Source organism: Crocodylus porosus, unplaced genomic scaffold (genome assembly GCF_001723895.1).
Source record: "Crocodylus porosus isolate Cpor-Errol unplaced genomic scaffold, CroPor_comp1, whole genome shotgun sequence".
Classification (NCBI taxonomy): Eukaryota; Metazoa; Chordata; order Crocodylia; family Crocodylidae; genus Crocodylus; species Crocodylus porosus.
This window is the reverse complement of record NW_017728911.1, coordinates 17,236,617-17,252,800: the sequence shown is the minus strand read 5'-3', so window position 1 is coordinate 17,252,800 and position 16,184 is coordinate 17,236,617. Positions and strand designations below refer to the sequence as shown.

The 16,184-nt window shown below is 43.6% G+C and overlaps 1 protein-coding gene across 2 annotated transcripts in view; it reads right to left on the bottom strand.

The window, feature by feature from the left end:
• Positions 1-16,184, bottom strand: part of NEDD4 (neural precursor cell expressed, developmentally down-regulated 4, E3 ubiquitin protein ligase) — a 118,517-nt gene that overhangs the window by 3,686 nt on the left and 98,647 nt on the right. For both annotated transcript variants that reach the window (XM_019533527.1, XM_019533526.1), the window contains 9 exons: positions 14,053-14,282; positions 13,034-13,155; positions 12,858-12,928; positions 7,415-7,510; positions 6,034-6,107; positions 5,793-5,853; positions 4,791-4,850; positions 4,601-4,708; positions 3,918-4,014 (listed from right to left, as the gene is read on the bottom strand). In XM_019533527.1, coding sequence (XP_019389072.1) covers positions 3,918-4,014; positions 4,601-4,708; positions 4,791-4,850; positions 5,793-5,853; positions 6,034-6,107; positions 7,415-7,510; positions 12,858-12,928; positions 13,034-13,155; positions 14,053-14,282 — 919 coding nt within the window. The remainder of the gene's footprint in view (positions 1-3,917; positions 4,015-4,600; positions 4,709-4,790; positions 4,851-5,792; positions 5,854-6,033; positions 6,108-7,414; positions 7,511-12,857; positions 12,929-13,033; positions 13,156-14,052; positions 14,283-16,184) is intronic.

Below are 16,184 nucleotides of genomic sequence, written 5' to 3'. Positions count from 1 at the left end.
TGAGCTGTTGACCAGTTCTGAGACTACTGAATCAGGCAGCTGCACCAAGCCTCTGGGTTAGAGAGCAAGGGCTTGATTTGGGAACCTCGTGAACCAACAGACCTCCTTTAGTTTACGACTTTGTGAAACAATAGAAGTTTTAAATTGAACATCCAGGTCTGAGCCTGTGCTTAATTCAGTCCTTATATAATTAGGCATTGAACTCACACAGTGCCCCCCTGATTTGTGCACAGCAGAGGCAGCTACTCCTATGGGCTGGGCTTTGTGCCCTGAGCCTCACTGCATGTGACCCCCAAGGCTCTGTCCATTCCCTCCTCTACCGACTCACTTGATGTGCTGGAGGGGGAGAGGAAGGGGGGTGTGCGTGCATACATGCAAAATGCCTCCACATGCCATGCTTTGGCATGTGCACCAGGGATGCCTACTCCTGTTATAGAGGCTAAAGTGCTCATCCTAAACATTAACCACTGAATGAAGTTACTGAGCATTCCAAGGTCTAGAGCAGAAGTGGGCAAAGTCTCGCCCATGGGCCGGTAATGGACTCCATTTCCCAGCAGCCCCTGCCTGCACGGCTGAGACCAGTCTCCATGGCAACACTAGCCACACCTGTGCTGTGCCAGCAAGGCTGGGGTTGCCATGGAGACTGGTCCCAGCTGTGGTGGCAGGGCATGCAGCAGGGCAGGGCTCTGAACAGGGGTGCACAGGCGGCAGATCGTGTCTGTGCCCCTGCTCCAAACCAAGCTGTCACCACTGCATGGAGCCGGGGCAGAGCTGCAATCCGCTGCCTGCATGCCCTGTCTGGACCATGGAGGCTGCAAATTGCAGCTCTGCCCTGGCTCTGGACCAAGCTGCCCCTGCTGCAAGATCCCAGCAGCTCTGGAGGCCCTCTGCTCTACCCTGCCGGTGTGGCTGAGGCCAGTCTCCACGGCAAGTCCAGCCTTGCTATCATGGCACAGCTGCAGCTGGGATCTCCATGGAGACTGGCCCCAGCCACGCAGGCAGGGTCTGCTGGGAAATGGAGTCTGGCTGTTGGCTGGATCCACCACTTTGCCCACTCCTGGTCTAGAGCAATGGTGTTCAGGGTTTTGGCCTTGTGGGCCAAATGAATGGCACAGGGCTCCAGCTCCTAGGGCCTCATGCTGCCCCCATCCACCCAGGATCTGGCTCTGGAGGCCCTTGCACTGTCCCTGCTTTGTGTCACTCTGTGCACCTGAGCTAATGCTCAGGGTGATGGCCTGCAGCTGCCCCTGCATCCCAGGTGTCATAGCACCAGGAGCTAGATCTGACCCATAGGCCAGAGGTCTAGCAGGGGTACACCACCTCTGTCTAGCAAAATACTCTCCTCTGAATGTGACAAAATGTTTTGAATACAAACTTTCTTTCTGTTATGGAAGGATCTTCCTCTTCAAGATTTTTTTTTTTTTTTTTTTTTTACCACAGATCTTTAAATGAGGCAGACTAGACTGGCTAAATTTTGAAGGGCAAGGTTAGGGATGGTATCTTTTAAGTGGGAGAGATCTGAGACAAGTTTCTGGGCACAAGGATCACTTCTGAGTTCCAAGAAAGAAGCAGACTTGAATTCTGACAGTAACTGATGCTAGACTTAAAAGGTCATTTTTCAATCTACAGACCACATACAAGGTGGTCAGATGCACCTGGAAACAAGTTTTCTGTCCAAGTCAGTGTGATCCTTGCCTTTCCAGCTTGCTTTAGGAAAATGAGTTTTACATGTTGCATTTATGGGGATGTGGGGGTCTCCACATGTTCCAACTGAAAGAATCCATATTAAGTTTTGCAAACCCAAGCTTGCATATGAAAAAGTTTCTGATTGCAAAGAAATGTTGAAACCTGAATTAAGATGATGCCAATTAAATGTTACCCCCATGGGTCTGCAGGCAAACAGCTCTAGTTCCTCTGCTGCTGCCAGCCTTGTTAACCAACAGCTAAGGTAAGACTTTTACAGACACGATTCATAACCCTGACGAGAAAGTAAAACTTTAGAATCATTTCATTTTTATGCTGCTACTATTAAAGAAAAAACACAGATGCTTAGTGGAGTGTATAACTGAAAGAGAGGTAAAGCAGAAAAATAGTTATTTCTTCTGCCAGCAGATCCTGCAAAAAAGAGTAAGAGAATAAAAAGATTTTTCTCTTTTAGTAGGTAGGTAAAGTTTGAAATTTAGTTATATACCTCATTATCTGGAGGCTGATAAGAGGTGAATTTCAAGCACATTCCAAAGATGACACTACCTGTTTGGTATCCCTATTCTCAATTGTGTGTACCCACTTTCTTCCTGGACCACTGAGGACCTAGCTGCCTGTGTAACCACTTTTATGGGCAGGAATTCCTTTATCAGCCACTGGAATGGGGGTAGGCTCAGACATGGGAAAGGTTCTAGAGAGACATTTCAAAAAGACCATTAGGACAGTAAATGCAGTAGGATCCTGGCAATAGCGAAAATCCACTTGGAGGGAGCAGTAGAAAATTCCCGATGTTGGGGAGTGATCACTGCAGTTGTCTACATGCAAACAACAGAAACTGGGATGTCACAGTTGACATTCAGGAGTCAAGGAGAAAAGGATTCTGGTAAACCCATAGCTGATGACCCAAGCATTAAAAGGACACAAAAGAAATTTTGTGAGATTGGACAGCTAACCATGGAAGCTTCTGGAAAAACTAAAAATGGGCAAAACTACAGAAGGTGGGAGTCACATGCTAAATTCTGGACAGAGAGAAATAAGCAGCCTCCTGTAATCTCTAACTGTCCCTTCTCCTTTGCACATATGGCAGAGTTCTAGTCTCAACATAGCTAGCTGTAAGATTGATTCTTTCACTGCTGTTTATACAAGCTGAAATTCTGAGACTGCTGAGGTGCAGGTACAGGAGCAGACACGTATGGCTCAGTGCTCCACTCAGCACTTGCTGTATACTTAGAACTTGCAAGTCACTTCTGAGCAGAAGCAATTAGCATATGTGCAATGCTGCACTGAAGTGTGGCCAAACTGATCCTGGGTCTGGACTCAGCAGGTACAGAGCTAGCTTTAGTATCTCTACACAGTGCTGCCTTGTACCACAGAGACACACCTACATTTCTCACCAGGAAACTATATTTGAACCATATGGATGGCTCCTCATCCGTTTGACTCTTGTCTTATGAATGATCTGGCTAATACGTTTTATCCTCAACAAGTGTTTGGCCAATTTTTCAGGACCTGCCAGGTATTAAACAGTTTTTTTTTTAATAAGCTGCAGAAACGTAGAATCAACTGTGGTATCTACAGAACATGGAGCAATATTCCATGCTTATGACACTTCTAACTTTGCTACTCATTAACTGCTGCTAAACTGGCTGAACATATATTTTCATAATTCTTTTCAACTGAAAAGTGATAGGTCCATGCTTAAAATTAATTAGTAAGGATCATGACATTTTCAAGATCAATTTTCTTTTCAGTTCATTAATCTACTTCAGGAGTGTCAAAGATACAGCCTGTGGGCTGAATCCAGCCCATGGAGCCCCACCACTCAGCCCCCTGTGATCTCCCTGGGTCTGAGTTACCCCACACAGTGCATGCTAGACCAGCCCCATGTACAATGCCTGGGACGCACGCTACAGGTGGCATCTGCTTCAAAAGCTGCACTGCATGTGGTACCCACTCCAGCTGGTCTGGGACTGCACTGCACAAGGAATCTATCCTGAGATCAGATGCACTGTGTGCAGTATGGGTCATGGACCAGCTAAAACAGGCATCACATGCAATGTGGATTCTGCAGCATGTGTGCCGGATCTGGCATGGAGGGGCAGGTCCATCTGCCTGATCTGACTCCATGGATCAGCCCTTGGCCCCCACAGGTCCAGACAAATTTGACACCCTGCCCTATTTCATTTTAGTGATATGGTACTATAAGTACTTACCATATAATTCAGCAAATCCATTCATAGGTACACGGGATGTACCAGTGACAAACTGAAGTAATCGTATTCGCTTTTCGGAATCCATCATCAAAACTGCCTATACAGAGTAATAATTATATTTAAAACTTCAGTCAAAAGAGTATAATATTATCATCTTAAACTGATTTAGTACAAATAACATTATGTGATAGTGGTTTAGAACTAAAAGGATTCTATCTTCATATCTTTCACAATAAGTCTAAAGCTATTTCCTTGCACACTGCTAAAACCTGAGAAGGCTACACGTTCTGACTGATTGTTTTCACTTCCAATTCTTCTGTGGCACAGCAACAAGAACACTGTTACTAGTTTAGCAGGCAGTTAAAATACAGCCCACCCAGATTTGGCTCCTACTTTCTTTGAAGTTGGTTGAGGTTACAGACTAGCAGACAGAAGCCTATAACTTATTAAATAGAAGAATTTAAACACCTCTTTGCATAACCATGTCAAAGGGAGCTACAGTGAATATTTTTAACCTTAGATATTTATTTCTGAACAGGAGAAGTTATTTTATTATAATCTCGAACTAGCTTTTCAATGGACAAAAATTAACAGATTATTAAAACATTTGATACACGAGAACAGCTGATCAATGTTTTAAAGCTTGTTTAATTTGCATAAACAGAAAATTAGATCTTTGTTACCTTCCAAAACCACTGTATAACTTGGTGATTTATGCTGTAACCATTTTTGTATTTTGTATGTAGTTTCCAGTCAGCCACATCCACATCTCCTAGTCCACACATTAATAACTACACAAAAAGAAATGCCAAAATGTAAGTCAATCAAATATGGTTACAACATGATGTGTTTCCATTTCCAAAAGACACTTACCTCTAATTCATTTTCATCAAAAATTTTAATTAGGTCCTGTGGTATCAGTTCAAAAAATCCCTAAAAGAAATAGAAAAAAAGTGTCTTAAAACCAAGTAATGGTGTTTTAGGCTTCTTTCTGAACTACGACCTAGATGCACATACTTTGGGAATTAGAGCCAAGATGTTGCTTTAAATACAGGACTTTTGACACATCTGTGCCACAATTTTGTGGCAAGTTATGTCTGATTACATTCTACAAGTTTAGGGGGTCAAAGTAGCTGAACCATTATTATTCATTTTGACCAGATTTTATTTGCAAAACACCACTCATATATTGCATTAATGTAGAACTTTAATTTCTTCATGAAGTTCAGGGTTTATTTATTTATTTATTTATTTTAACAGACAGAACTAACTTCTTCCCTTTTGCTACGTGAAATACTCCTGCCCTGGTAAATACAGCAAAATAGCTTACACATGTTAAAAGACAAGTACATCTTTTTACTAACTTGGTAACGCAGTTAAAAAAAAAAGATCAGGAAAGTCAACAAAATATGACCAATTTATTCTTCTTCAACAATACGGTTTTCTGTGAAACCCTGAACCAATTATTACTGAGTGTCATATACTTAAAAATATTTGCAGAAAAGAGTAGAAAATTAGTCCTAGTAAACTTAATGCGATTTATTGTTCAGTAATTTAAAGTGTATAAACTGATTTCAGGGTTGATACAAAATGTACTACAGCTAGTACAGTTCACCAGGATTTAGCAGTAACTAAATTTTCAGCATAAGTTGAGATAGCAAGGTACATTTATAATAAAAATGCTGCTACCAGTTGCAGAATATTGGTACACCATTGAAAAATTCACAAATCTGACACCATGGGCAACATCAGGCTAACTTTTTTGCTGCTAGATCCCTAGTCTATGGGATCTTAATGAGGATGCTTTCTGAAAGGTCCATCTTAATATTAGGTGCAACAAATTTTAAAAATAGTATGTGTATTTAAAATGAATACCTCCTTAAAGGCAGCCATTTGTTTCTGGACTCTGCTCACAAACCTCCATTGAATTACAAGGCTGCAAAAAACAAAAACAAACAAACAAACAAAAATCAAAAATTTATATTTAAAATACATGCAATGCATACACATTCTAATTCTAATTCACTGAAAGGATCAGTGAAGCAAAACAAAGACATGGTACTTAGAGAGACTACAATAAAGTGAGATACCCAGGACAAAATGTCCAGTTACTTACTGAATATAGTCTCGTTTGTTCTTGTTGGTAACTACTATTTCTGATCCACCACTTTTCAAATCATGTTGATGAGTCTAAAGAAGAAATGCTGAATTATATGAAGTACATACTTAACCGAATTCAAGAATAAACATTAGATCAGGTGTTGGCAAGGGGGGAAGGTCCTAGGGGGTACGCGTGGGTGGGTGGGGATGGAGCACTGCATCCACCACCCTGCGCCATCATCTCCCAATAACAGGGCTGGCGGGGAGCACACATAGCAGCCGTCGCCGCCACCCACCGCCCTGTGGTGTTGCTGTGTATGGCCATGCGCCACTCTGCACCCCACCCACTGCATCCAGCTGCCGGGGTACACTTATTAAAAAAAAGGTTGAAAACTCGTGCATTAGATGATATAGTAAAGTCTTCAAGACTGGAGAATCCAAAAAGTGCGACAAATGAAACTAGATTCACAAGAGACTACTTGAAATAGTTGTGTATTTTTGGTTGGGGGGCGGGGGGGAGGGTTGCATTTAGGTGGTGACAGACTACAATGTCAAAACTCAATTATTTCTGACTCAACAACAGTAAATCATTTCAACATCTGTGCACAAGTTTAGAGTAATATTGTATATTATTTTGTCCTAACTTCACTATCCATGCTTCCAGTGACTCAGCTTCTTTTGTGAGAGGTCTTGGAAAAAAACACTTACAAAACAACTACAGTGGTTTTAGTGAATAGTGGATTGACACACATTTGTTACACAATGGCTACTATTACTGCAACTTCAGTATAAAACTGCAATTTGGCTTTCAATCTGTTATGCATCTATTTTTTCCCCTCTAAGGGCCATCTTAACTGCTTTAAGAACTAGGCCACACAGAAACAGAGCTACCACCATTCTTATAGTTGGCTGACCACTATAAACTGGGATTTTTATGCAAGACCAGTGTTGGACCCATGCTATCAAAAATCAGAGAATAACTGCATTTTAGAATACTTCAGTCTGCAGAAGATTTCACTACAAATGCCACATTTTAAAAAGGTAGCTGCTAGTCAGACAAAAGCATAAGTTATTATATCTAAAGCTTGCAAAAAGTTATATGGACAATTTATGTACCAGGACTAGTGCCCTTCCTGAATAGTAAAACATTGATGCAGGAGAGTAATTAGATTTAAAAGAAACTGATTTAAAACAAGTATTCCTCAGTAACTTCTCAAATCACAATATTAACAAAATATTAAAAGAAAACATATCACCCAAGCAAGAGGTAAGAGGAACAAACCAAGAATTCAAAAGTGCATATTTAATTACTATACAATCTTGTAAAACAGAAAGAGTGTGGTTTCCTAGGATAAGTGCCTTATTTCATGTACACCATTTTACAGCAATATACAAACCTGTCCAAATAGCTCTTCATCAACCATAAACCTGAGGTCCAATTCTGCTGGGTCATTTTCAAGAATCCATTTCAAAGAATTGTAATATTCACTGTCCTAAAAATGATAATTGCAAGCTAATGATTGAGAACAGGAGGATTATTTGAAATAGACAGTAAACAAACGCAATTTTAGTGAAGGTCTGGAAGTCTGTATTCAGTAAATACTTTTTGTAAGAGTAACTACTTATAACAAGAATTTCTTAGAGTGATATCTTGTATTTCTTAGAGTGATATCTTATATTGGACGAATGGTATAGTTGGGATAAAGCTAAACAAGCTTTTGAATGAAAGACAGTCTTTATCAGGTCTGAGCAGTAAAAGCCAGCATAACACAATAAAAAATGTTGTAAGAAAGGGAAGAGATATTTGCAGGGGTGGCAGACATAACACTAGAGAAGAAAAGCAGCTGATTACCAGGACATCAAGGCCTATCAAAAAGGGAAGAGGGAAGAGTGTATAGGAAGAATTCAGGAATCAGGTAGGTTACGATGTGCTAAAAAACAAGTATCAGCATTAAGTTGTTAGAGTCCTTAGTGACCGACCAGCATATGAATTTTTGTTCCGAAGTTTGCCTTTTAAAGGTGTAGGTGGATTTCCCTTGAACATGAAGATAGTAAGGTCAGAAAGTAAGTTTTCTGGGAAAAAATGTGCTCTTATTGGTGTACATGCATCTGTCCTTCATATTTTTTCTGTGAGAGTTCATTCTGGTGCACAGTTGCTGCTTAGTTTCCCTACACAGTAGTCATGAGGGCATTTGGTACATTGAATCAGATATATCACATTTGGGGAAAGGCATATGTAGGAACCACAGATTCTGATGGTTTTGTTATGGGGGAGTAGACTAGTAGCAGGAGATGTGTTGACAAGTTAAGCACTGCTTCCTAAGGCAAGGCTGTGTCCCACTTGATGTCTGTTGGACAGTAGGGAACTTGCCAGATTAAAGGGTTGTTTAGCCAGGAGTAGAGGGGTTGGAAATATTTTTCTCTAGGTCTGCTCTGTTGAGTGTAAGCTTTACAACAGATACTTCCTTCAGAATTGAATACTATGAAAATAAATTTGAGTACTATGAAAGTAAGGTACAACTCATTGTTTCTTGGAAGGCATGACTATCAGTGAAATTTCACACTGTTTTGTTTGGAACATTTTGAAATTAAAAGAAAAAAAGTGCTTTGACCTATTTTTCATTTTGTTTCATGCAATATGAATGTCTCCACATATTTCCTGATGCTGAGATTTTCCTCCATTTTTTTTAACAACTGCTCTCACAGGCCAAAACAAACTGGATGGTACTACTCCCCCTTCCTGGAAATTTCAACACTGTTCCTTATTCATCAGCAGGATAGAGTTACAACCATCACAAGTTAGTCTTTCCTATAGAGCAGGAATGGGCAATTATTTGGGCTGGAGGGCTACTTAAAGAGTTTTGGTGAGCTGTTGAGGGCTGTGGAGATGCCAGCTGATACTATCCAGCCTGCCAGCTGCCACCGAAGCCCAAGGAGGGAGGGTTGTGCACTGTGTCACTCCATTCTGCCGCAGCTGAGAACAGGCCACACCACGCAGCGTGTAGACTCCTCTGCTCCTCCCTCCCTCCCCGCTTGCATCCAACCCCCGTCCCACCCCCTCCGGCTTCCTGTTGGCATTGTGCAGTTCTGGCACAGCAGCCACTGGCAGCTGGGCCCATACAGGATGGGGTGCGATGCAGCGTTCCAAGTAGCTCTCCTGCCCACCTGCTGTGATGAGCTACTGCTGCCGTGCTGCACCAGGAAAAGCAAAGGCAGAGGTGGCTGCCCCACCACTGCAGTGGGTCATCGCAGTCGGCAGCTGGGACAGCTACTCGATGCGCTGCATTGCACCCTGTCGTGTGTGGGTCCAACTGCTAGTAGCTCCATTGCCAAGACAACAGCCACAGAAACAACAGAAAGCTGGGCAGGGGTGGGGATGGATGTAGGGCAGAGGGAGGGAGGGGTGGAGGAATCAGCACACCGTGTGGTCTGGCCCAGGTTGCGGCAGAGTGGAGCGCGATGGGGTGCAGCCTTTCCTCAGACTCATGGCAGCAGCTGATGGGCTTGATGGAATCAATTGGCAGGCTGGATACAGTCCACAGATCATATTTTGCCCACCCCTGCTAGAGGAATCATGTTCAAAGCAGCATTATAGCGTTGAGGAAGCATTAAACAAACTGATACCTCCACAAAACCATCATGTGCAGATGCAACTGTATTGTCTAAAATGTTAGAGTGCATGGGCTAACTGTTTTTATTTTTCCTGCTTTTATTTCTCCTCCAGACACTCCTGCTGCAGTAGAGCTTTTCAAACCACTTGCAAAAAGTTACACGGACATTTAAGACTGATATGCAAACTATGTGTTCTGGTCCAACTTTGATTTTAGAGTCTTTTACTGATATCCTGAGACTACCTTAAGCTTCCTGGAGGAATTAGCATCATATTTTTGTCTGCCTCTTTTCAGAGTAATACCATGACTAGCACCCTTTCTGAGTAATGAAGCACTGATGCCGGTGATTAATCAGAGTGAAAAGGAGCAGAAAGACTGCAGTGGCATCATGGCTGACTCAAAAATGGGCTAAAAAGTGGGTCTGACCTGATATCTGAATCTTCTGTGAAGGTCTATCCAAATCCATTAAAACCCACCACTGGTTCTTTCCAGAGGGAATAGCTTCAACTTCTTTCTCTAACCTTCTGGGTACTCATTAGAGGACTTGCAGATCAAGCAGCAGACCAGAGGTTTGGTGGTGTAAAGCACAAGGCACTGGGAGTACCAGACATTTGCAGGCAGAGCCACATTACAAAATGGGTAGAACTTAAGTCTGATAATTTCAGACCAGCCATTATTTTTACCAAAGACAGACTCTTGAATAATGAGGTTGTATAAGAGCAGAGTTATCCTGAATATAATAAATCTTTTCCTCTACTTTATTCTAAAAATAATGATCTAATCTCAATTAGCTAAGAAAATCTATCAGCTCTAAACTAACACTAATAAATATTTTCTTAAAAGCAAGAAAAAATGTGGTGTCAACTTATTAATAGTGCAGAAAATGTATTCTCCAGAATTCCATTCTGCAGCCATGAGAAGAAGAAAGGAATTGAGCGTGGAGTTACAACTGCTTTCCTCTATGTACTGGGCTAGTGGTGCTCATGCTTTTGGCCCTGCAGGCCAGATGAATGGTGTAGGGCCAGTTCATGGGTTGGATCAGGCTCTATGCTGCCCCTGCCTGGCCAGGATTGGGCCCCAGGAGCCCCATACTACTCCTGCCAACCTGTGTGCTACCTTGCATGCCCAATCTAACATACAGGGCCCTGGCCCACAGGGCTCCCCACAAATGGGAGAAGCCCCAGGGGCCAGATAACAGTGCTGGTGGCTGGATCTGGCCCATGGTTCAGGGATGGAGCACCCCTGTACTAAGCTAGGGGAAACGAGATGCAGATGCAGCCTCAGATGACTCTGTTATTCAAAAGAAGCCAGTCTTATGTGCACTGAATTTGTTTGTCAGTCACTGAAACAAGGAGCCAAAATTAAAAGAGTTTAAAACTGAACTTCTGAAGCATCTTCAGGGCTTGCACAACCTTGTAGCAAGGCAACAAAACTATAATATCCACAACACTGTATGCAACACCATTATACTTTAGATAAGGAGTGCCCAACCCTTGGCCTGCGGGCCAGATCTGGGCCTTGGTGCCATGTCATCTGACCTGTAGCGCTCCCCACAAGTCTGAGCACTAAATCAGATGCACAAGTTGCATGAGGGTCCGGGGCCTGAGCTTGGGATGTGTGGCTGGACAGCGCTGGGCCCCCATGCTCAAGCCTGGTATGCAGGGGCAATGCAGGGCCCTATGGCCCAGTCTAGATTGTAGACCAGCCCTGTACTACTGATCTGGCCTACAAGGATAAAACGTTGATAACCACTACTTCGGACTCCTAGCGGTGCATTTCTTTTCTGCTGCAACTAGAAAGGGTCTGAGAACGAGGTATACGGTAGATAATTTGGCCTCTGATCTCTAAAGATGGAATCCCAAGTGCATTCAAATTTGAGCCAAGACTTGGTATTATTACAGAAACAAAAACTTAATGAAGGACAATACTTTTGCACTTTCAGCATTCGTTATAAGGGAGGAGTGTTACTTATAAAGGCTCTTAACATCAAGGTATGGTAAGATCATATGTTACTTTTAATGACCAAAATGTAGAAAACAGTTGTAGGAGGCAGGAATAAGACAGAAGACCCAATTCTTGGTCCTCTGTAGTAAGAGACAACACCATATTGCTGTGTTAAATTAAGCAAGCATCACGATGTTTCATGCCAAATTTTCATTAAAGGTTAATGGATTTAGCCCTAGATGCAGCTGCCTTTCAGTAGAACTTGGATATTAAGCCACTTAGGCTGCTGACAGACATGAAAAAACAAAAAACAAAAACCCACACTTTACCGGAAGAGGCTGTGCATGTTAGTCTGACCTAGCTCTGAAGCATCTGTATAGCTCGCATGCTTCAGTGGGCGTATTTGGTGCCTTTATCTAAATCTAATTTAATCAACTATTAGATAAAAACACCATAAAAGCCCCACTGAGAATCCCTGATCTATATAAAGGTTGTGCGAGCCTGGTCTTACTAATGCAATGCCTCTTCTGGGCATGTGCTGGGGTTGGCACAGGGGCACGCCAAGTTTTAAATACCATGGTTTTTTTGGGATACTGGTTGTAGCTGTATTGGTCTAAAGCAGTGGTCACCAACCAGTGGATCTCGATCCATTGGTAGATCTCAGAGCCTCTTGGAGTCTATCCAAGGCTTGGGTGGCGGGGCTGAGTGCTCATGTGCATGCACACACATGCCCCAGCCCAGCAGGTCTGCCCATGGGGGAAGGGGCGGGGGCCCCCATGGTGAGGGACAGTGCTGCAGAGGCAGAAGCAGGGGTAAGCTGAGTGAGGCCCAGGCTGGGTGGGACCTACCTGCTGGGGAGGCATGCCCCCAAATAATTTTTTCTCCCCTCTGCCTTGATCTGCGCCCCCAACTCCACAGACTTACCTCCTGGGTGGGGGGAGGGTGGCAGCGGCATGCAGTAGATCTTGGGTTGCTTTTAAATGCCAACTGTGATCTATCTAAAAAGGCTGGAGACCACTAGTGTAAAGACACAGGCAGACAAAACTCTTGGGGTAGAGGCAATATATTTTATTAGACCAACTAAACAGCTGAATTTTTTTTTTGGGGGGGGGGCGTTAAACACATCTGTAAGCAGCCTTTGATGTTTATGAAAATTTTATTCAAACTGTTGTGTTTTAAAAAGCAAGACTGTGAAGACTGAAACTGTATTTTTGAGATAATATTAAAAATCTACTGTAAATACAAAAACCCAGTATAATATACAATGGCAGAAGTAATTACGTACCACAGATTCCATGTCGTGAAGCGTTATTGGTTTTTGAAGCATCATCTTGTAAAAAGGCCGAATAAAAAAGGCTGCAAAGAGAGTGATGAATATTTAATGTTAGAAGAATGTCAAATCTCATGAAGTCAAAACATCCACAATATTAATCTGCATTATTCTTCAAAACAAATACTAACCATCCAAAAGCTTGCCATGGTAAACAGCCATTCCAGCTACACGACCTATAAATTTGAAGTAAGAGAGATGATCTTCGTTGCACAAGCCAGAATTTGGATTGATCTGCAGAGTATAGTTATCCCTGGAGAAAAGGGAGGAAAAACACACAATAGATGCGCAATTCTGTACTCCATGAACAACCACTACATCTCATAATATGAAAGAATTAGCTATTATAATAAAATCACCCTTTGCAGAAAAAAACAAAATTCCTGTCTGGATACATAGGTTGTTAGTTTAATACAAAGATATGATCACCTGGAAGTTTAGTAGAATTGCAGTGTTGAAACACTAACAGAAAGTCTAAATGAATGTATTGCTCTACTGAAGTTAATGGCAAAACTCCTATTATTTTAATAGGGTCAGGATTTCACTGTATTGGGTTTGTAATATCTTCCCTCTTTAAATATTTTCCTTCATCTTTTACTCAAGCATGCATACAAACAAAAGTAAATGTAGAAGAAATGCTCACATGGCTACAAGCTGCCACTCATTTATACAAAGACTGAGTACCATTTCAAGGCTAGACCCTGAAGCGCCTGGGAAACATGACCCAATCGCTCCCTAGTGAGTCACAATTTCAGTCCCGCAAATGAGGTAATGCAGGTGACCTACAGGGCCCTTGAGCATGTTCTCCTGAGTTGTTCTCAGGCTCGGTGTTTCAGCCAAACTTATGAGCCTGTTCTCAGGCTGTATACTGAAATGGTTACAGTGCCTCATCTCTGAGATTTGACATAGGCAGAGCAGCAGTGAGTGGATGCTATAGGCAGTTTGGACAAGCTCTACATATTCATTGTAGACAGCCTTGCAATATAGGGTCACGCTCTCTTGCCAAATGAATAGTACTTCAACACCAAACTTTCAGCAATTACTAATAAAATAAACTAAAATAATTAAATACATTTTTTAAAGTTAGCGTTAGAGATGAAATTTGAGTGGCCTTTCCCAGCCTCTTACTTTTTGGAACCGTAGTACTTACGTAGCAGAATATTCAAACAATCCATAATAGGGATTAAACATTTCTTTAGAGAGAAGGAAGAACCATTCCCTTGCCACTCCTCCATAATCTAATCCTTTTTCACCATCAAACTCAATCCAGAGTTTTGCTTTGAGGAATTCTGCTCTTTTTACAGCTATAATTCTTCTATAAGAATCTTCAAGGATTGTTGTGCGATGAACTTTCATTTCAAATCTATTTGGAATATCACTCTGAATAGGAATAGGAAAAAAAAACACAAAAAACCAAAGCAAGTTGTTACCTGGTTATACAAATGCAATAAGGCACATCAGAAGATGTCTTGCAAGTGTCTTTAGACATGTTGGGAGCATCCACACGAGCACACATGTGCCTCTTGTCCCACCTCAAACCCCTTTGAGGCGGGGCAAGAGGCACGTGAGGGAACGAAAAAATGTTCCCTGCGCTGCAAGGCGCCAGCAGGACCCTGCACATGGTCTCTGCACGCCGTGCCAGGTCCTGCCACCAATAGACCAGCCCAGCTGGGTGGCAGAGTCCCCAAGGGCGGCAGATCCTGCCACCAAGAGCCCAGCCTGGCCCAGCAGCAGAGGCCCCAGGACCCCGTATGCAGTCCCCATGTGCCGCACCAGTTCCTGCCAGCAAGGGTCTGGTCCAGCTGGGCGGCAGGTGGTCCCCAGGGCCAGCAGGACCTGGCTGGGCCCCGCGTACTGTCCCTGTGTGCCGTGCTGGGTCTTGCCGCCATGGCTCAGAGCACCGCACTCCTGCTGCTGCTAAAGGTAAGTTATGGGCCCTGAGCAGCAGCCCTCCAGGGTGCCTGGGACCCTGGGGGGGGGCTGTGGCCCTCCTGGGGGAGCTGGAACCCTGGGGGGGGATGCACCCTGTGGAGGCCAGGGGACCCACCCCTTCTGAGCAGCCCTCCAACCCACAGTCCCCCCAGCAATTGCCCCACACCTTCCAACATCCCTCCATAACCATCCCCACCTTCCCCTACACCCCTTCCCACCCTCTTCCTGAAAATACCACATCCCCCCACATCACACACCCATCATGTATGATGAAAACCAAAAGCACATATCAACACATATAGGTATTTAGAATTTATTTTATCATGATGATAGAGACTCTGGTAGGATTCCACATTGATTTAACATTGTAAATATACCTATAAAACACTGCCCAACTGACTGCTCTCTCTCTGGGGGTGTGCGCAGGCACGCATGTAGTCTTTTGTGTTAATTGTGGAAAAACTTGGATTTTGGGGCATTTTTAAAAATGGATTTAGGATGCTGCTGCAGCAGTCTAGCTGGCACAAGGTGTAGTGTCCCCAGGTACCCAGTGGCTGAGCCCCAGAAGCTCCGGAGAGCAAGTAACCCTAAGCTGCTTGCCAGGGCAGCTTTTTGTACTGCTGGGGCCAAGACAGGGCAGCTTTTTATACTGCTGGGGACAGCACAGGTGTGGCCCCAGACTCTAGTTCCCCTTGGCTGCAGATTTGGGAGGAGCCAGGCAGGGTTATTTTGCCCCAAGAGGCACAATTTGCACCACAACAAAGTGCATGTCCAAGCATGTGTGCTGAGGCAAAGAGTTCCAGCTCAAATTTGCACCTCTTCTATTTGAGCTGCTGCAAGCGCACATGCTTGCATGTGTGGACGTACCTGTTCTTTGAAGATGCAAGAGAACATGGTTAAGAAAGAGGCTCTAATTTTGAAAGATTAACTCAGCATGGAGATTTTTACACAGCAAGTACTACTTTTCCCCATAGGGAAGTATATGAAAAGAAATGCATATTAGGGCATGTCCAGATGAGCGCACACATGCCTCTTGCCCTGTCTCACACCCCTTTGAGACGGGGCAAGAGACCCTGTGTGGGAATGAAAAAAATGGATATCCAGGGGTCTTATAAAAATGGAGTTTAAAAAAAGTGGGGCAACCAGAGGCTGGGTCCTCCACAGAGATGCTCTGGCTGCTAGAGTGTCTCTATGGTTGGTTCCTTGCCCTTGGCAGCGTGCTGCAGCACCAGGGCTCCAGTGCCGGTAAATAAGGGGTTGGGGGGGCTGGAGGAGGGGAAAGAGAACTATGGGGGCATCCTCGCTGGCCCTGCCTGACCCCACTCCCCACCTGCCCCCCCAAGCCCTCCC